The following is a 21,616-nucleotide window of genomic DNA, read 5'->3' on the forward strand; positions in this document are numbered from 1 at the left end:
TGTGGCAAACCGCAAACAGGATTTCTTATGGCCTCTTCTTTTGGCCATTCTTCCATAAGGTCAGATTCCTACCATGGTCCTCCTCTTGCCTGCTTCTCTGAGTATTGTTCTCATTGCTCGGCCTGTCAGTTTAGGTGGACCTCCATGTCTTGGTAGGTCTGCAGGTGGCCCATCCTCTCAGTGTTCAGATGATGGATTGATCATCTCTAGATGTTTAAAGGTTGGGAGATTGTTTCAGAACCTAACCCCGTGTTAAACTGAACCAGAACTTTCTCCCTGACCTGACTGCTGGGTTCCTTGGCCTTAATGATGCTGTTTGCTCTCTGATGTTCTCTAATAAAACTATGAGGCCATAACCAGAACATCGGTAGTTAAAATCAGATAATAATTACGCACAGATGAGCCTGTTTATTGATTAGGAGAGCTGTGAAGGGAGTTGATGGCCCTGGAGTTTACTTTGATGTGATCAGAATAAAAGGGATGAGCAGTATATGACAGATGGAATATTTTTATTTGTAAAAACTTTTGAAAACCATGAATCATTTCCCCCCATCTCACAGTAATTTTCTACCTTGTGATAGTTTGTCACGCTGAAGGTTGGAACGGAACGAAACGATGGAAGGTTCAGAGGGTAGGAATACTTTTGCATTGTCGCTTAGGACCAAAGGGTGGCGCTGGACTGTGACGTTTTGGTAAATGCCCACATGAAGCTAGTTCTTGGTGCCTGAGAGATTTCCACGGCGGGGGTTTCCTTCTGTCGTGTTCCTCTTTAATGGAGCTCATAGGATTTCATGAAACGTTTCTTCATCTATTGTAACACAGGGCTCTCCTCTTTCCAAACTACGGGCTGGTAAGCAGAGACGGGTTTAAAAACAAAGCTACTCCCTGGAAAAGTTTTCCGAGCTCGCGCTGATTGTACATCCTGTGAGACGCTTGAAATGATGTCACGGACTCCCCGCATGACCAAATAAGGAAAGTGACACACCAAACTTGATTTTTTTTTTTAACGCCGAGTGTTTTTCGGCATTAATGAGCAGCAAAGCAACAAAGCGCTTCCAAGAGGACCGACAGGCCGCGACAAAACCGGCCGCTGCTCCGCCAACGTCCGCCTGAAAGCGAGCGCTGCCCCGCTTCTTCGGGTTTCCTTCAGGGGGTTAAAGAGGAAGCAGTTCCGCCCTCAGAGGCTGCTCAGGTCTGAGGGAGAACGAGCAGAAAGAAGAGGCAAGAGTCCAGCAGCCGAGCTGTGTCTAACTGTTCTAACTCCAACCAGGGCGCAGATAGAGCCTAAACCGGACAGCTGGACTCCGGGAGGACTTTGGTACCCAGGTGTGTCTCTGTCCGCAAAAAGCAAACTATCAAAAAAACAACACGTCGTTGGGGAGAAAAAAATGCGCTGGATAAGTTTTGAGTTTGAAACCGCGGCGATAAAGGTTGGTGTCTGCAGCTGCGCTTAAAAGGCTGTACTTTGGTTTTCTAGGTGGGACCTGTTGATTCAGGGCCTGAAACGCTTTTTGATCCTCGAAACGAGTCTCCCAGTTCAGGAATGGTTGGAGAAGAGGAGAGATTCAAACTGGTGGTGGTGGGAGGAGGTGGAGTGGGGAAGAGCGCCCTGACCATCCAGTTCATCCAGGTAGGTCCAGAAACTTTGTCTCTAACGCCACGATCTGTGAAAGTTGGGCCTGTATGTAATGGGGGGGATCATCCTGAAGTTAGCTTTTGATTCCTCTCTGCAAGTAAGGACTAGTTCACTGTACTTTAATGTGGATCCTTCTGAAGTTAGGGTGTGATTCATCATTGCCAGTAAAGGGCTAGTTCACTGTTTTTTTTATTGGCGAGCTTGCTGAAGTTAGCTTGTCATTCATAATGGCAAGTAAACCCTGTGATATACTTTTGCGAGAAGCAAGGATTATGTTCTTGTTCTTGAGGTGGCAAGAACATAACCTGGCCAGCCAGACCGATCATGTGCAGCATTCTAGTTCAACACAATCTGGGACCTCTCCATTTGGATCTGTTGGATTAAAGGAGGGAATTTCAACAGAACTCCCTGAGCTGATTGGGCAAAGCGACTCAGAGTGCCCGCCTACCAAAGGTTGGTTTTAGCCAATCACGGTATCAAATTAAAAACCTAAGCTGCAGGCGTCATGAGAAACCACAAGAAAGTAAGCTAGTCAAGTCGCTACTTGCTGTTCTATCAAATAAGAAATCATGGATTATTGTAAGAATGCTTGTAAGGCTGCTTCTATCACATCTGTTTTGTAAAACAGATGTGATAGAAGCAGCCACACATGTGTCCTCCATGTTTATGTTGGTTTGGCTGTGGGCTCAACCACTCTTGCTTTCCTTACACCTCCATGTCCTGCCTTACACCAATACTGCAACGTGATTGGCCCGAACAGTTTTTGGTTTGGACACAAATGGTTGAAGACCACTGAGCTATATAATACACTGGAGTGCTGATTTTGCCGAAAAACTGAAGTCACTGGCCGCCATCTTGCTACTCCCTACTCTCACAGAATCCCATAGGATTTGCTTGCAACAACAAGCAGTTTTCTGGCTGTGTGAAAATATTTCACAGGTAATTCTACAGTCAGTGGATTTACTAACACTATCAACTACTAGGAAATTAGGTGCTGAAATATTTTACATGTTATTCATATTAAATATATATATGTATATATAAGTATGTGTATATGTATATATATATGTATACACATGTAAATATATGTTTTTGTATATTGTTATTTATATATTTATAAATGTTAAACATATATATTTAAATGAATAAAATGCAAAATATTTCAGCACATGACTTTCTCAGTACTTGATATTTTTAGAACATAACATAAAAGTAAGTTATATGGCATTTGAGATTTTAAAAGTCTTAAGCCCCCCCCCCCCCCCCCCCCCCGAACATGAGAAAATCCTCGTTATTCGATGCTGTAGCGCACATATTCCCTAGTTACTGGGGGGAAATAGGGAGTACCAATATGGCGGCTGGTGGCTTCAAAGCGACTCGTTGTAACAGACGGTGATTAGCACTCCAGTGTATTATATAGCTCAGTGCTGAAGACCGAGCGATACCATAGGCATTATATACGTAGATGCCGCATTATGTGATTGAGCACATACTGCATCGCTGCCATCTTGGATGGGTCTCTCCTACTCAAGGCTGGCACAGGAACCGACGGGAGTGAACGCAGAGGGAGCAACTGCCCGTATTTTCTGCAGCTCATGGTTGCAATAACTACTGAAAGTAGATCACACGGTGCAGATCACCATTTTTGGACTGAGATTGGCTCTGAAGATGAGTTTTTACTTGGTGAGAACAATACATAAACCCAACAGATGGACTATAATTTTATGCTTATTCATTTTTTATCTCTGTATTTCACAAATTAGGGCTGAATCACGTTGCCAAATTAAGTAACCTGGAGTTACAGAGTGCCAGCACATACAAGAAGCTGTGCAAAAACAGTTGTTTTCAAGGGTCTTAAGCTCCAGCCTTATTTGCCAGCAGGGTAGTGTAAGACACTGAAATGGCTTGGGAATACTTTTCCAGGCCTTTTAAAAAAAACTGTGTATGCATGTGTGCATGCACAAATGTGAAGAAAGTATTGTTGTGTGTAGAGAAATTCTCGATTGTACATGTGAGAGAGAGCGAAAAAAAATGAACAAACCAACTTGTTTCTTTATTAAAAGATAAAATTTATTAATTTATTTTAAAAAATTATTTCTAATAACACACATCTTTGTTTAAGAAATCCCGTATTTATACATTAATAGCCATGTATCTGTCAGTTAAACAGCATAAATGTATGTTTAAACAACGTATAGCAGCATGAAAACATGTTTTTTTTTAATGTGTGACAGCATCCTGTAACATAACCACATCTCTGCTGTTTGTAACAAATCAAACCATGTGACAATAGGGTACAAATTCAAGGAGTTATGATTTATTTTAGTTGGGCAAACGGCTTCCTCGCTTGAGAGACCCATCCAAGATGGCGGGCGTGCTGAAACGTCAGCTCCAATCGCTGTTAAGTCAAAGCAGGTGGAATGCTCAACACCTTAATGCCATCTGAGTTGAACAGGGTGAATACAGCGTTTAGTTTGGCATAGGGCTGGGCGATATGGCCTAAGATCAATATGACGATGTATTGAGCAGGTCACCTTGATAACGCAATGTGCACATTTACTGACTGCCAGGTGCAGCCAGTGGCCAAATCACTGCACTTGCTTCCATCTATTGAGCTCAGCAGCTTTAACTGTTTTCGCCATTGTCAGTAATAATATCGACAATGGCCTCTTCCTTGATGTCCCAAGCATTGTGCTTAAACTTTGTCTGACCATCTCCCCGTTGTCGTCTGGAAAAGAAGCCGTCTCAAGCACGCTGGTGTGCAGTTTCCATTTGTCATTGATGTAACGTACAGTCTGACTAATGTACGGGTCCATCGTGCGACTGGACCAGAGATCAGATGTGGCTGAAGCATACTTAACGGCTGCTCCTCTTCCTCCTAGACCAGCTCTACTGCCGCTGCTTCCACGTTTGACATTCCCTCCATTTTCTCAACCTTACCATCTCCCACGTCTCAAGACTGGATGGGTGGAGTTTTGTGACTACATGTAGTGCAGCATCTTAAAGGGACATGAACATGACCTTATCTATACACAACAAAAAAAGACGAAAAACCAACAAGAAAATACCGACATGGGCAAAATGACGGCGGTCATTGTCGTAACTTTTGGTGTCGGTAAATTTCCGGATTACAGCCCAAACCTAGTTTGACAGAGGTGAGACGTTTCTGCTTTTCCAACCTAAACACGCCTATCCAACTCCTGACCAATCACAGAACAGTTCTTGGACACACAGTGAGAAAAAAGTTCTGCCCAGATGATGTGTCAAGAACAAGCAGCTAGAACTACCAGAGCAGGGCTGCAAAAACAAAATGACGTTATTTTGTTCTCGCTGTTGGGGAGAGCAAGGGCAAATTGCTTCTCGTGGAGTATGCAACAGCCTTAAAGGACTTTGTCACTGTTGTTGTTTTTCTTTCTTCTGTGGATCCTCCTGAAGTTAGCACATGGGTTCTCGTGGGGATTAAAGGGCTGGTTCCCTGTTTTTAAGGACTCGGAACATTCACTCTCACGCTGTTCACATCTGCAATCAAAAGTTTACTTCCTTTTCACTTTTGGCTAACCTTCTCTATGTGTTAAAATGATATTAAAATTGTGAAATGGTACAACATTCATAAATGATAAACTAAGCTTTACGGAATCTGGTGGTTCTTCGTCATAATTCGGTCCTAGTTAGATCGTTGACATGACTGAGCGATCAGTAGAACCTGAGAGGGTGCGTTTCCAAGCATCTGGAGCTCAGAGTTGAGCTGCTGATCCCCTTTGCATGGACAGGAATCAGTTGAAGGCCCCTCCATTAGGGTTTCTAAGCAAGTCCCACTGGGAGGAGACCCTGGAGCAGACTCTGGCTTTCCTCCTAGATCTGTGGCCCTCTCTACCTGATCTGGTATAAGAAGGAATGGCTGGTTGGGAGACGTGTTGTTGAGGTGCTCCAACCATTCTGGAAGCATTTCTGGTGTGGTTCAGAGAGCGTTATTCTGCTGGAAAGTTTCCATCAAAGGAGTCGGTTGGTCAGCAACAACTTGTATGTAGTTGTGAATAGATGGTCTACATAACGGGCTGGACCACATGTTACCCAGCAGAATCTGGGTACATTGTAGCAGCACTCATGGTGTTCTGAATCTGCCGTCAAGCTGCCCCTTTTTGCTACCGCAACAGTGACTTGAATTTACCCTCGGTGGTCATAATCTTTTGGCTAATCCACTGCGTTGTACATGAAGATTGGACTCTACAGCAATGGAAGAAGGTCATATGGTCTGATGAGTCCAGATTTACCCTGTTCCAGACTGATGGGCCCATCAGGGTAAGAAGAGAGGCAGGTGAAGTGATGCTCCCATCATGCCTAGTGTCTACTGTACAAGCCTGTGTGGGCAGTGCTATGATGCTATGATACGCTGCAGTTGGTCAGGTCAAGGTTCAGCAACAGTATGTGCTCAAAGAATGAGGTCAGCTGAATATTCTGAATGACCCGGTTATTCCAGCAATGGCATATTTCAAGATGACAAGATGAAAGAGTGGTTCAGGGAGCATGAGACATCATCTTCACACATGGGCTGGCCACCACAGAGGCCAGACTTTAACCCCACTGAGAATCTTTGGGATGTGCTGGAGAAGGCTTTGCACAGCGGCCAGACTCTACCATCATCAATGCAAGAAAAATTAATGCAACGCTGGGTGGAAATAAATCTTGTGACATTGCATAAGTTTATCGAAACAATGCCACAGCGAATGAGTGCCACAATCAAAGCTAAAGGCGGTCCAACGCAATATTAGTGTGCAACCTTTTTTTTAGTGGTAACTTTTTTTTTGCCCAGGCAGTTTATTATTATAAGTATTATTCAGTGAGAGGCTGGACCAGTGCATCAGACTCTAGATGATTTTCTGATTCCAGCCCTAACACCCACTCAGAAGATGGTGTTTGGAGTTTTTCTGGGAAATATTGTGGATTTTTGTCTAATTTAGTCATCTGTTAACATCTGCTGTTGTCCTAAAGGAAGCAAAAAGAACATTTTTTATTTTATTTTTTTCTTGTTAATGTGAATAATGGTACCAAATGGCTGTTCTGTAGCAGAAGTTCAGCTGCAAGGTTAGATGTGTTTTTTTTTTTTTTTTTGGAGGACAGCAGTAGAAATCACTACACTAAGCATGTGTGAGGTGTAGGCTGCTCTGTCACTAACACAGAACTCTGAATGTGTCCCACAGTCCTACTTTGTGTCAGACTACGACCCCACCATCGAAGACTCCTACACCAAGGTCTGCACTGTGGGAGGGAAGGAAACCCGGCTGGACAGTAAGGCTGCACCACATCACGCACAAATCCTGGTTTGTGGGGGTGGTCTTGTTCCACAGCACAGGCTGGGAGAACACACAAGGTCCAAGGTTGCCTTGTGTAAACCTTCAGTGGTCCAAAAAACCCTTACCCACATGTTGGATGAAAACAAATAAGTGAAGATCTGAGCAAAAGCATAAAATATAGCAGTGCTTAAAATGCTCAAGACTCCATAAATTGAGAGGCCAGAGAAGAAGAGAGCGAGGCTTAATAATCATGAACCAGATGCAGAAGTTTCCTATAAACAGAATCAGCACTGACGAGGCTATTTGCACACAGCCTCAGTTAGCTTCAAAGTGTGATTGTTAAACGATAATAGTTCCAACATCTGAGTTAGACCGGACACTCAGTGGCCTGCGCTTTAATTAAAGTGACACAGCCGGTGTGTTTGCTCTGGCTGTTTGGGCTCGCCTTGGGCCAGCCATGCATCAGTGGAGGATGTTGGGTAATGCTGCTGTTTCACCACTTTATGAGATCATCAGATGTACCTACTGCTTAACTCTGCACAGCTGCTGTTTGGGGGATTTTAGAAATCCCTGGATATTTATCCCTGAATTTCCCCTCTGTGGGACAATACAGGATATTTCTGTTCTATTGCTTCACTGGGTGTCACTGACAGTATGCATGCTCCTGAGATCGTAGCACGTTTGCTCTGCATAGGGACTTTATGTAACAGACCAACCCGCAGGAGGGCAGTACCTGAGTTAGTTTAGGACCACTTTTTCCTCAGTCAGATTGGACAGAGAACACATGGCAAGCTAGTCTGGCAACAAATTCTTAATTGATTTATGTCTGGGCTTTGACTAGGGCATTCTAATACTGGCTGGATGTTTAGAGTCATTGTTCTGCTGGAAGGTGAACCTTCACCCCAGCCTCAGGTCTTCTATAGCTTTTCTTTCCAGGATTGTCCTGGATTTAGCTCCATCGAGCTTCCCATCAACTCTTCCCTGTTCCTGCTGAAGAAAACATCCCACACCATGACGCAGCCTCCACCTTGTGCTGCAGGGGAGATGCTCAGGATAGTGTGCACTCTTACCTGAGGTGACCAGATTTCTCAAATGAAAGCTGGGAACGTCTCTGGTTTTGTTAAGCGGGGGTGATGAAGACGCCTTGGTCAGATCACTCTTGGTTTGTTTTGCCTGATCTGCAATGCCGACTGTGAAGGCACGTTTGGCTCAACTCTTCTACATCGGGACAGCGGCAGGACTGGGTAAATGCCTCTTGTTGAGCTAAACCTTTTTTATTCCGTCATGATGCACTAAAATTGGGGACAGGTCATCCTGAATGGGGACTGTACCCGGAAATCAGGGATGTCTGGTCACCCTGCTCCTACCCCCAAATAACACATGTACGTGCACGTCTGTCCAACAGAGCAACTCCGTTGTTATTTTAATTAATGAGAACGGTTCCACATTCTCCGAATATCACCGTCAGCAGACAAGCTCTCCGTCGTTCACCATACAAATACGGAACAAGTCCAATTTCTGATCTGGTATAAGAAGGAAAGGCTGGTTGGGAGACGTGTTGTTGTGGTTCTCCAACCATTCTGGAAGCATTTCTGGTGTGGTTCAGAGAGCGTTATTCTGCTGGAAAGTTTCCTTCAAAGGAGTCGGTTGGTCAGCAACAACTTGTATGTAGTTATGTGAATAGATGGTCTACATAACGGGCTGGACCACATGTTACCCAGCAGAATCTGGGTACATTGTAGCTGCACTCATGGTGTTGTGAATCTGCCGTCAAGCTGGCCTTTTTGCTACTGCAACAGTGACTTGAATCTACCCTCGGTGGTCATAATCTTTTGGCTAATCCACTGCGTTGTACCTTATTTTGAATTGGAATCCCCGTCTGAAACGGTGTGTGACAGTTCTGCATGTTATTAATCTTGCATGCTTGTCCTGTTTAATCGTAGCTCAGCCTTGACAAGGGAGTAGTCAGCTAGACCTTTGAAACATGTGATAAACAGCTCGGCTTGGCTGACCAATTAGCTCTTCTCATCTTTGTCAGCATCAAAATACGGAACAACTCCAATCTCCTGCTCCGTTCCGGTCCGTCAGACTCCAGCCAGATCAAGCTCCACAATTGCAATCGTATCAAAAAGGAAAAAGAACGCTAACAACATCCGGTTTGTCAGAGTAAAATAGGGAAACGAGAGATCAGTAACTACAAATTAAAACATTTTTTAAAAATATTCCCAAGAAAGTTGAACGTTTTATTTAAATATTGGATACAAACTACTGTTTTTTCACCAAACAAGGAAGCAGATTTATCATTTAATATGTACAGGCTGGATCAATATATGTATTTTATTCTGAATGGCTTACATTTCGTCAAATCCTGTAGCAACACGGAAGTAAAAATACGGCCAGATGATGTAAAATCAGCAACAGAGAACTTTTTAGACACTGTTAAAAGTTTAAAAGTACGAATGAAAAGTTTTAGTTTCCAGCTCCTTGAACTTGTACGTCTCGCGTATGCTCTCCTAGAGCTCCAAGGAGCTCAGAGCGGAGGAAGACAGAGTAACTGAGGATGTAGTAGGCGGTTCTTTTCACTGACTTACAGAGGCGGTCCAGATGGGGTTAGTTTTCTATCCAAACATAATAATGTGGTCTCATCAGAGCAGAGGACATCCTTCTACATGCTCGCCCTGTCTTCTACATGGCTTGTGAAAAGCTTTCTTGAACAATGACTTTCTTCTTGATGCACTCCCATTGATGTCAGAGCTGTGCAGTGCAGGACAAATGGCTGTCTTATGGAGAGGTTCACCCACTTGAGCTGTGGATCTCTGCAGCTCCTCCACAGTTACCATTGGCCTCTTGGTTGTCTCTCCCACTAATGCTCTCCTTCCCCAGCCTGTCGGTCTAGGTGAACATCAATGTCTTAGTAGGTCTGCAGGTGGTCCATCCTCTCTCCAGGTCCACATGATGGATTGATCAAAGCTCTGGGAGATGATTAAAGCTTGTGAGATTGTTTTAGAACCTGACCCTGCTTTAAACTGAACCAGAACTTTCTCCCTGACCTTTATGCTGGTTCTTTGCTTTCCATGATGCTGTTTGTTCTCTAAGGTAGCTGGTTGCTCCTGATTTTATGTAGCGCTGTCGGAGTAAAGGGATCTGCATACATATTTAAGCTACATCATTAACATTGTAATGAAACCCTTAGTCATTTTCCTCCCACCTCAGTTACCTGCTACTTTGTCTTGGTCTGTCACATAAATCCACAGAGGTTCTGTTGGAAGGGACAGAAATTCTGTTACGAGGCTCTGAGTAGCGCGGATTCTTAACGACTACAGCGGCCAAACAAATAATCTGGGTGTTTGTTAGACAGTCAGCACAAATGAGCAAATGTCTACACGCCTATGTCTTGCAGCAGAGATTAGTAATGACGGCGTTGAACCTATGAGTCCAAAGTTTGAGTAATGAGGACGCACCCAGATTTAGAGCTCCAAATGGGCCAACAAGCCGAGTGCTGTGTGTCTCACTTACAAAACTGGACTCACCTTTGCCAAAATGTGTACGGCAGCCACACTAACTCTTACGTGTGTGTGTGTGTGTGTGTGTGTCTCAGTTCTGGATACAGCAGGCCAGGAGGAGTTTGGTGCAATGAGGGAGCAGTACATGCGCTCTGGAGAAGGCTTCCTACTGGTGTTTGCTCTCAACGACCGGAGCAGGTAATGTTGGTTGTGCGTCTCTCGCATCTCAGTTTCTTCTTTGAGCAGAAAGTGGTACAGTGTAACACATGAAGCAGTTTACAAAGCACCACCAGTGCTTCAAAATACTGTAAATTTGCATAAAGATTCACCCCTTTGTGTTATCACGTTCTCACAACCTGGGATTAAAATGGATTATATGAGACTTTGCACCTTTTTCACTTACAGTGGTGTGAAAAAGTGTTTGCCCCCTTCTTCATTTCCTGTTCCTTTGCATGTTTGTCACACTTAAGTGTTTCGGAACATCAAACCAATTTAAACAATAGTCAAGGACAACACAAGTAAACACAAAATGCAATTTGTAAATGAAGGTGTTTTATTATTAAAGGTGAAAAAATATCCAAACCACCATGGCCCTGTGTGAAAAACATACTATAACTGTGGTTGTCCACACCTGAGTTCAATTTCTCTAGCCACTCCCAGGCCTGATTATTGCCACACCTATTCACAATCAAGGCTTCACTTAAATAGGAGCTGCTTGACACAGTAAGGTCCACCAGAAGATCCTTAAAAGCTACACATTATGCCGAGACCCAAAGAAATTCAGGAACAATTGAGAAAGAAAGTAATTAGATCTCTCAGTCTGGAAAGGTTTATAAAGCCATTTCCAAAGCTTTGGGAACCACAGTGAGAGCCATTATCCACAAATGGCAAAGACATGGAACAGTGGTGAACCTTCCCAGGAGTGGCCGGCCGCCCAAATTGACCCCAAGAGCGCAGCGACGACTCATCCAGGAGGTCACAAAAGACCCCACAACAACGCCCAAAGAACTGCAGGCCTCACCATCAGGAAAAAACTGGGCAAAAATGGCCTGCATGGCAGAGTTCCAAGGAGAAAACCACTGCTGAGCAAAAAGAACATCAAAGCTCGTCTCAATTTCTCCAAAACACATCTTGATGATCCCCAAGACTTTTGGGACAACATTCTGTGGACCGATGAGACAAAAGTGGAACTCTTTGGAAGGTGGGTGTCCAAGTATATCTGGCGTAGAAGGAACACTGCATTTCAGAAAAAGATCATTATAGCAACAGTAAAATATGGTGGTGGTAGTGTGATGGTCTGGGGCTGTTTTGCTGCTTCAGGAACTGGAAGACTTGCCGTGATAAAAGGAACTATGAATTCTGCTGTCTACCAAGAGATCCTGAAGGAGAATGGCCGACCATCTGTTCTTGTACTCAAGCTGAAACGAACTTGGGTTCTGCAGCAGGACAATGATCCTAAACACACCAGCAAGTCCACCACTGAATGGCTGAAGGAAAAACAAAATGAAGACTTTGGAGTGGCCTAGCCAAAGTCCTGACCTGAATCCTATTGAGACCTTAAAAAGGCCGTTCATGCTTGAAAACCCTCTAATGTAACTGAATTCTGCAAAGATGAGTGGGCCAAAATTCCTCCAGAATGCTGTAAAAGCCTCATTGCACGTTATCGCAAACGCTTGGTTGCAGTTGTTGCTGCTAAGGGTGGCCCAACCAGTTATTAGGTTTAGGGGGCAATCACTTTTTCACACAGGGCCATGATGGTTTGGATTTTTTTTCACCTTTAATAATAAACACCTTCATTTACAAATTGCATTTTGTGTTTACTTGTGTTGTCCTTGACTATTGTTTAAATTGGTTTGATGTTCTGAAACACTTAAGTGTGACAAACATGCAAAGGAACAGGAAATGAGGAAGGGGGCAAACACTTTTTCACACCACTGTACAGAACATGGCTAGAACTCTGAACATGTTATTATTTTATTGTGAAGCAAACAAGAAATAGGACCAGATAACAGAAAACTTCAGCGTGCATACTAGACAGAATATTTCTTATTTGTCAATAAATCCTAGAAACTTTTTAATGTAGGATTTAAAGACATGTCCCAATCAAACGTACAATGCAAGTACCACTTTCTGTCTGCAGGTCACATAGTCTTATCTGGTTCTATTCAAACCTACCCTTGAATATGAAACATAGTATTAGGTTTAGCATGTACTAATTTAAAATCCACATCTCTGCCTTTCATGTCTGGGTTTTCCCCCTCCAGCTAAGTCAGCATTCTCTGCTTATTCACATTGCCAAACATTTCACCGTTTGCCTCTGAAATGATGAGAATACAAACAATGGCAGGGATAAAAAGTTGATCCGATTCCTAAGGGTTTCCTCTATCTTCTCTACATATTGCATTATTTTCTGTAAATCTGTGTTTATATAGACAATGCTCATTGTTTCTGTTTGCGATCCATACAGTTTTCATGAGGTTCAGAAGTTCCACACCCAGATCCTGAGAGTAAAGGACCGAGACGACTTTCCTATGGTGCTGGTTGGAAACAAGGCTGACCTGGAGCAGCACAGAGTGGTATGAGTCACGGATGTCAGCCATTTTCACGGTGTCCCTGGATTACAGCAGTTTGTCTGTGTTTAAGCTAGCCTGTTGCTAGCCCCTCTGGAGCATTTCCTCAGGGACGACCAAAGATCTGAAGCTTTCTTACCTCTTTTGATTGTGAAGGACAACATTTCCAGGGTCCTGCTAATTTTTGGCTAATCTCTTTAGCACCAGTCGTAGTTGTGTTTGCAGTATTTTCCTAGAAGTTGCAAATGTTATGTCAACCAAAACAATTTTATATATATATAAAAAAAACAAAAAAACACCTTGGTCACAGCTTGCTGTTTTCAAAGTGCTTAATATCGAAGGAACAAAATGAATGAATAATCATGACATGAAAACATAAAAAAATGCTAAAATCTAAATGAATCCCTGCCCCTTTTCTTTGCATTTGGACCCAGTAGAATTTTTTTAAGATCAGATTAAAAAAAGGAAAGTGAAGAAGACTTATAATTTCTAGCAGGGATACATTTCATAAATCTGGAGTTGCTATGGCAAAAGCTCTGGTATCCTCTTGTATCCCTACACTTACAGATCCTTACCAGGGCACCACTGTCAGTGTGAGGTGCCTCCTGGTGGTAGCCTCGTGAGACCATCCTGATCTCGCGAGCTTTCAAGGTTTCACTCGCAGATCAGTCTGGCTACCCTCCGTTAAAGAAAATTTGGAGCCGTTCACCAAACGAACGTCCAATCAGCGTTGGCTTTGAGGCGGGTTGAGGTGTGACGCAACGGGAAGCGCGTCAGTTCAGTCTAAAGAACATGGCGGCTTCAGCCGATGAAACTAGCGTTAGCATGGCTATCGAGCAAGTTTTATCGGAATTACAGAGTATTTCTCTGCTGAGCTAACGAGCCTTTACCTGCAGCAGCAAGAGTAGCTTGGCTTGTGGTTGTGTTTTCGTCGTCGCTCTGTTACGAGCGACGACGAATCTGATTGGTTTATTTGGCCCGTCTATCACCAACATAGGCCAATCAGCTAACCAGTATTTTCGCCCCTTCCCAAAGTTACTTCAACGGAAGGTTTCCAGATGGATATGCGAAGCAAATCTATCTGGCGGAGTCAGGTAATCCTGGTGGAGCCAGATGGACCTGAACATGATGTCCCAGAGATGTTCTGTTGGATTTAGGTCAGGGGAGCCTGAGGCCAGTCAGTGGTATCAATTCCTTCATCCTCCAGGGACCAGTGTTAGACTCTTGCCTATATGAGAGCATTATCACATCAGGAGGAACCCAGGAACACAGCACCAGTGAAGGGTCTAACAATAAGATAAGATAAGGTAGAGCTTTACTGATCTCACAATGGAGAGATTTACTTGTGATGTGTCTAAGGATTTCATCCCGATACCAAATGGAGGTCAGGGAGCCATCGTTTATCCATTGGACATTAGCATCTGAGAGACCATGTAAATGATTCATGATCAGATCAGAACCCAGGCAACCATTAGCATGTTGTAAACATTTATTGAGTCTGCTGTGAAAAGCAAGATTGTAAAGTCTAACAGCAGCTGAGATGAAGGACCTGCGGAAGCGCTCCTCTGAGCATCTCAGAGGCAGCAGTCTATCACTAAAGGAGTTCTCCAGTTCTGCAACAGCTCCATGCGTGGAGTGGGAGACACTGTCCATCAGTCGTTATTTTTCTTACATTCCTTTTATCTCCTCCCACCTGGTGGGTGCAGCCCAGGACAGACCTGTCCCTCCTGATAAGTTTATCCTGCTGCTCCAACAGACTACACCATAGAAGATGGCTGATGCCAACACAGACTCAAAGAAGGTCTTCAGGAGCGCCCCATGCACTCACAAAGACATCAGCCTCCTCAGCAGGGCGAGTCTGCTTTGACCCTTGCTGTAGAGAGCATCAGTGTTGTCTCCAGTCCAGTTTATTAATACTGCAATAATTCAACCAGGTGGACACGGAAGAACCAAGAATCTAAAAAGCTCTGCAGACCTCTGTGAAGGTCAGAGATCATGATTAAACAATAAAAATGAGAAGGGACAAAATATCCTCTGTGACCAGAACCACTGCTGACCCAAAACAACACAAAGGCCTGTCTCACATTTACCCCCCAAAAAACATCTTGATGATCCCCAAGACCTCAGCGAAAGTATTCTATCTGCCGATGAGACACACGTGGAACTCTGTGGAAGGGCTGTGTGGTGTTACATCCACTGGTGCTGCAATAGTGGGGGCCGTGCAGCGTTATTCACTAAAAAATGCAAATTACTGCGCTCATAACTAGTCTGTCATTATTGTGTGCATCCCTAAGGCAGCTGCAATGTGCAAAAGCGATGCACAGTGCGCACCAACGGCAGGTCACTATGTGGAGAACATGCAGGTAGATGAAAAGAATAGCAATGACCTTCTCTGTTCATGTGAAGGTCTTGGAAATAATAAAAGAAAAATGTAAGCAGGACCTGTGACAACCTTGGAAGGTCATCGTTTAATTTTCTGTATGCAATCTCAGTCAGAGGCGGCCGTCAGATAATCTCTCCAGACACACAGGACGCACGAAACAGTTTTTAATGAATGGAGAACTTCTGCTATTTGTGTTTTTTATTATTATTAAAGATAATGTTGGTTATTATAAAAATAAAGGAAGAACTGTTGTTTTGTAAAGAGAAGTTCAGCAAAAACTGTTCAACAACATTACAACAAAACAGAAGAAAAAACTTTTCTTTTTTTATTTTATTTTTACTCTTTTGAGTTTAATAAGAAAATATGACAGCTGCCAAATGTGATGGTACCCATGTGAAACGCAACAGCTTATTCAGCCTCTGTCGACTGAAAACCTCCCTCCAGTCAACGGTATCCAAACGGCATCTTAATCTCCTCCTCTAAACAAACTGACAGGCTGGACCTGAACAAAGTGCTCCACCACTGCTGCTTTGCCAGAGAGCGAAAGGAGGCTCATTATGGCAGATACTGCAGCAGTTAGGACTTAATAGTTCACAATTTCATAACTCGCTTCCCACATCTTTTAATAGGCCATATGTTTAAAAATGACATCAGCAAATGTTATTTTTGTGTATTAATTTTCTTGCTGTGTTGCAAGCTTGACCAAGTTTCTGTTTTAACAATGTGTGATGTGAAATGGCTCCTGCTGTCCACGTCAACAGTGCGTGCTGGGGGGGGGGGACGTCAGCGACTCGCTGCTCGTTAACCACCCAATGATTAACAGGAAAAAAAACAATCAACGATTGTTTATTTTGTAATGTTTTTGCCTTCAAGGTAAAGTTTGGTGTTAACTACATTAGTTGAATCTGGACACCTCCAGGATTTTATCTGCCGCCGCTGGTTACATCTGACCTAAAACTAACTGCATCTCAGAATCAGAACATCATACAGTCACTCTCACACGTGGTGATGGTCTGAAGATGCTCAGCTTCCTCTAGACCTGGGTTAGGTCTAGACTCTAGAGGAAGCTGTAATTGATTGAGTCCTGAATAGCAGACAACCCTGCAGGTGACTGTGCAGCCAATAGTTTGTAAGCTCATCTGGATTGTGTATCAGGACAATGATCTAGAGATCACCAGCAACTCCATCTTGGAGATGTTAAAAAAATCCCATCAAATTCAGACCACTTGTGCTGAAAACCCCTCCAATATGGCTGAATTAAAACCATTCAGCAAAGAATGGGCCACAATTCCTCCACAGTGATGTTAAAGACTCCTTGGCAGTTTTCACAAACTCTTCATATCAGCTGTTGTGCTTTTTGTCCACATAGTGTCAGATTGGTTTGTTTAACTTAAAGCTGCACTCTGTAACTTTTAGCCACTAGGGGTGCTAGACATGAAACTTCCAGGTTTAGTTCCCTTGAAGGCCACTGGCCACACTGCACTGCTCCAAATATAAACCGTTTCCCTCCGTGTTTTGGAATCTGAAAGCAGACCGCTTTAGACCAGCAGACTGACAAGCCATGGAGTTACTTAGAAAGACAAGGCCACATTCACCCCTCTAGGTTAAATCCTACATCGGCGAATCAAAATACTTCTGATTTAGCAACAGATCCGAAGTTACATAGGCGAGTTTTTTAGAAGGGCAGCCCACACGTACGCATCAAGTGTTGTACACTGACCTGAAAAATCATTCAATATACCCAATTTATAAGCCAATACTCACACAATGCTGCTTTAATAGTGAAATTTTGATGCAGCTAATTTCCTCTTTTTATGTACTTTAATGATCTGAAACATTGAAGTGTGAGGGGGGGGCAATCAAGGAGGAATGAGCGTCTACACTCTTTTTCTGAAGCTGCACTGATGCAGGATGGTTCATATCCACAGACACAAAGTTCCACAAGGACATGGTAGAGATCTGACAGTGTTAGCTGGGCTTTTGGTTCCATCGCTGCTCATTTATTGCACAGAGAAAACGGATTTTGACCTAAACATGGATGTGTCTGCAGATCTCCAGGGAGGACGCTCAGGCGTTTGCCAGAGAGAACTCGATCCACTACATGGAAGCTTCTGCAAAGAATCGCTACAATGTGGATGAAGCCTTCATGGAGCTGGTGAAAATCATCAGGTAGAAGCTTTGTGGCTTTGGGGTTTTTGTTAGATTTGGTATTGCTTTTCTTATTTCTTTTATTTTTTGCTGAAATAATGATTGTATTAAGATTGTACATGTGCATTGTGGGACTCCAGTTTCCTGGGCTTGGTTTACAATTCAGGGTTCCAAGTTTGGGGCCAGATTAAGTGTTCCAAGATATTTTAGATTTCAATAATTTCACCATTAGCAATACCTCACTCTCATACCAGTCATAGTGCAGCATAAGCAAATAGTTCTTGTGTGGATACTTTACAAATGTGGCCCACAGGAGCAAGATTCAAACTGATCCCTTTCATTGTCTGTTTCCATCTTCCTCACTCAGACGGTTTCAGGAGATGGAGAGTCCTCCTCCTCCAACCCAACAACAAAGGAAACGAGACAGCCGTGGCTGTCCCTGTGTCATCCTGTAGGCACCGTTACTATGGACACCAAACCCTCATCCCTCATCTTGTACAGAGAAGTTTGTCTGCACGGGTGTGTGTGTGTGTGTGTGTGTGTGTGTGTGTGTGTGTGTGTGTACGTCAGAATGACAGGTGTTTCAACCAACCTTCCAGAACTTTCTCCTTGCCATTTACCAAAAACAATGATTTTATTCAACATAATTTTTCTTTTCGTGAGAGGAGGATGTAAAGGGAAGGCCGTTTTGCTGGAGCAGTTAGAGAAACGGGAAGTCAAACCTACTTGTTATCACAGCAGAGCGTGCTGTACAGAGTATGTGCCGCACGATGCAGGAACAACTGTTTCATCATTCTATGACTGACTGCCATTTGAAAGGCACTTGAAGTAATTTCCAAATTCTGAGTGTGCAGGTGTTATGACTGTGTAAGAAAGCATTTCACATGCTCGTGTAATGTGGCGTGCCAAAAACTTGTCAGTTTTTTTTGTTTTTTTTTGTGTATTTTCTGCCATGGTCCATGACTTCCTGAAGGGGGCAGCAGAGCCTGACAGCAAGAACAACATGCCTGCCCCATGTTAAGCTTTCTCATGTTTTGGGTTGTGCCTTTATCACCGGGGGGGCCACAACGGCACAGATTGGAAGCAACCATAAATCTAGTGTGGCTTCTCAGGCCTGACCACAATAAAAAGTGTTTCAGCTGGTGCCTTCGTAGTGCAGAATCTGCATACCTGGCACAGATAAGTGGTTCAGTGGGAAAAATGTTTTATGAAAGATTACACAAACTTCCGCTGGATGCAGTATTTTTTTTTAACAACAGAAGTCATTCCTTTATTTGCACATTTGAGGCACGTTTTGTCTGCAGGAACTTCTCTATTGACCTCTGTTTCCACTGCCACCATACCAGGGTAAAGCTGATTAGCAGGCTGGTAATTTACCCCAGAAAGCATCCCTAGAAATGACGCATATAGTAATTACCCTGAACCTATAGGCTGGAGCATTGTGAAAGAACGGTGCTAAACATAGCATTTGAAAAATCATTCTTATTGTAAGCACGACGCTTCAGTCAATCCTCTGTACATGTTTTTTGTTACCTGAACTGTAATAGGTTTTAAATCATTGATCACTGCTTTTGGCTATCTGAAAAAGAAGTAGTCAATAGTTGACCATACTTCATGTTGGTGTTTTAGTCCATCTATGGTCCAAGACACAGGCAGAAGAAATGCCCACAGCTCCAGATGAATGTGTAGTGGTGGAGTCCTAAGGGATTTTGTTTATGTTTCAGAGTGTAACTGCTGTGAAAAATCAGAGGTTGTGGCTGTAAAATGGTGGGTTGAAATCCTGATCAGAGCTGCTGCTCTTCTCTTCAGTAGAGACACGGCATGTTTAAAATGCTTTGCAGAGTTTGGAGGTTCATTACATATGGAAAAAGAATTGTCAGCTATGATTTCAGTGCTGAAACTCTCTGCAACCTCCTCAGCATTATTTGAAACAGCAGCAGCAGCAGTGGCAACACAAACAAATTTGCTTCCTACAGATAAAGGTTCAGGGTAACACAAAAAAAACACAACTTTGTAATTTCAAACGGTGGGTGAGAAGCTGAGCGTGCAAATATACTTCCTACTTGATGTTTTTGTTGGTGATTGGTGAACTGCTTTATGTTTTGTTTTGTTTTTCCTTGTGAACATGATCACTCTCAAAGAATAAGGTACCGACAGCCCACTTAGTATTCTGATTAGTAAGTGGCTTAGAGTTATTCTATTGAATTTTGTGAGCTGCAGACTGCATTGTGTTTATGGTCTCCATTTCAAAATGAATGTGATAGGTTCACCTGTCATTGTGTCACTCATTTAGGTTTACTCACGTTCCTGTTGCTTTTTTACAAGGCAGGGGTGGTTTCAAACTTACATGACAGCGAAACTGTCTCATCTAGGAAGATCAATTTCAGTTTGCAACCAAAGACGTGACAGATAGCTAAAAGCTTTACATGAAACTCCAGCTAAGGTAACTGCCCTGGAGAGGAAGACAGTCCGTTTCCTTCTCCGCCAGTATTGTCAGCATATTCTATGTTATCATCAGTGTCAGGAGATCAGAAAGAACGTGTGTTTATTCTTAGATCAACCATTGGACAATCAGGCGGTGTTGAACGGAGCTGTTCAGGCACTTTTTCTGCATTTTATTCGAGCACAACACGGAGTCGTATGACCTCATATAAAGCACTTCCAAACATTCACATTTCTAAGTGCTACTTTTCATTTCTGTTTTTTTTTTTTTTTTAAGAGTTTTCATATTTATAACTATGATAACCTGCAATTTACATAATCAATTTTCTGTAATAAAGTCTTACATGTTTAAACATCAATAAAACATTTCTAGGAACATTTTTCTTGTGTTGTGACTTTTCTGAGAATCAGAAGTTTTTTTGCATGATTTTTTTATTTTTATATATCCATATAGCATTAAAATCAAGGGTGCCAGTTTATTACCCCAAGTGTGTATATTCATTCGTATTATTGTGTCTCTCAGCAAAGACATAGAATGAACATGGGGTGGAATGTGACTGGTAAAGCCCTGTGTTTTAAGACAGCCCCTGAAGGAGGAGCATCACAGTAGGCAGGAAGGTCATTAAAATAAGCTCAATTTCTGAAGGAAAAAATCCTAGTTTCATCCTCAACTTCTTTACATGTTCAATATGTGACTTAAGTGGAAAAGGAGTCAATAAAAATGGCAGAACAGTCGTTTCTGGTATTAAATGCAGTGTTGTTTATAATAAATGATTGTAAATGTGCCTGTGCCATTTCTTCAAACTAGACTGATGACCTGACAAGATGGAAGTTGTTCTTAATGTCCTCCAGTAGCCTAAGCCTATAGCAGCACAACTATAGAGGTAGCTCAGGGTAACATGAGCCACTCTAACTATAAGCTTTGTCAAAAAAGGAAAGTTTTGAGATTAGTCTTAAAAGTAGACGGGGTGTCTGCCTCACGGACCAAAACTGGGAGTTGGTTCCACAGGAGAGGAGCCTGATAGCTAAAGGATCTGCCTCCCATTCTACTTTTAGAGACTCTAGGAACCACCAGCAGACCTGCAGTCTGAGAGCCCATTCACATCCCCAACTGAAGGAGGTGCTACAAAGGACTGATTCAGGAGGGCTGAATACAAATGACTGGCACACAAATTTTTCTTTGTAAAAATATTTAAAAATATGAATTGCTTTCCTCCCCCTACAAAATTCTGCCCTACTTGTCCGTCTGCTATACAAAATCCCATTAAGATAATTGAGGTTTGTGGCTTCAGCGTGACTAAGGCATTGTTTAGTCTGTAACACTTTACAATAAAGTACACAAAATGTTTACCTTATTGAGAACCTATCATGTACCAATTGGTAGTTAACCAGTACTTACTGGTGACCACACTGCTCAGCCTTATCAGGGGACTACTCATTATTTATTAGGGAATCAAAGAGGAATGAATCTAATCTAAATCTGAATCTGAATCTAATGGGTAGTTAACCAGTACAGACTGGGCAAGATACAGCCAAGCCTGATTAGAGGACTACTAGTTTGTTACCAAAGAAAAAGGGCTAAAAACTCTCTGTGTGGGTTCTGAATAACCCTGTATCAATGAATGCACCATTGGTACTGGGTT

At 42.9% G+C, this 21,616-nt stretch overlaps 1 protein-coding gene across 1 annotated transcript; it reads left to right on the forward strand.

Moving 5' to 3' along the window:
• The first annotated feature begins 617 nt into the window (after positions 1-617).
• Positions 618-19,223, forward strand: rras (RAS related). Its single transcript, XM_036148582.1, has 7 exons — positions 618-1,326; positions 1,478-1,630; positions 6,835-6,922; positions 10,526-10,628; positions 12,898-13,006; positions 17,434-17,552; positions 17,899-19,223. Exons 2-7 carry the CDS (start codon positions 1,544-1,546, stop codon positions 17,984-17,986), a joined length of 594 nt encoding a protein of 197 aa, XP_036004475.1. The 5' UTR covers positions 618-1,326; positions 1,478-1,543; the 3' UTR covers positions 17,987-19,223.
• The last annotated feature ends 2,393 nt before the right edge of the window (positions 19,224-21,616 follow it).

This window comes from Fundulus heteroclitus, chromosome 16 (genome assembly GCF_011125445.2).
Source record: "Fundulus heteroclitus isolate FHET01 chromosome 16, MU-UCD_Fhet_4.1, whole genome shotgun sequence".
Classification (NCBI taxonomy): Eukaryota; Metazoa; Chordata; class Actinopteri; order Cyprinodontiformes; family Fundulidae; genus Fundulus; species Fundulus heteroclitus.

What these genes read in the sequence shown, in the direction of transcription:
- rras (XM_036148582.1), top strand. Translation starts at nt 1,544, where the DNA reads ATGGTTGGAGAAGAGGAGAGATTCAAACTGGTGGTGGTGGGAGGAGGT. An exon ending in TGACCATCCAGTTCATCCAG is followed by an intron (nt 1,631 to 6,834) that starts GTAGGTCCAGAA and finishes TGTGTCCCACAG; the next exon opens with TCCTACTTTGTGTCAGACTA. An exon ending in GCTCTCAACGACCGGAGCAG is followed by an intron (nt 10,629 to 12,897) that starts GTAATGTTGGTT and finishes CGATCCATACAG; the next exon opens with TTTTCATGAGGTTCAGAAGT.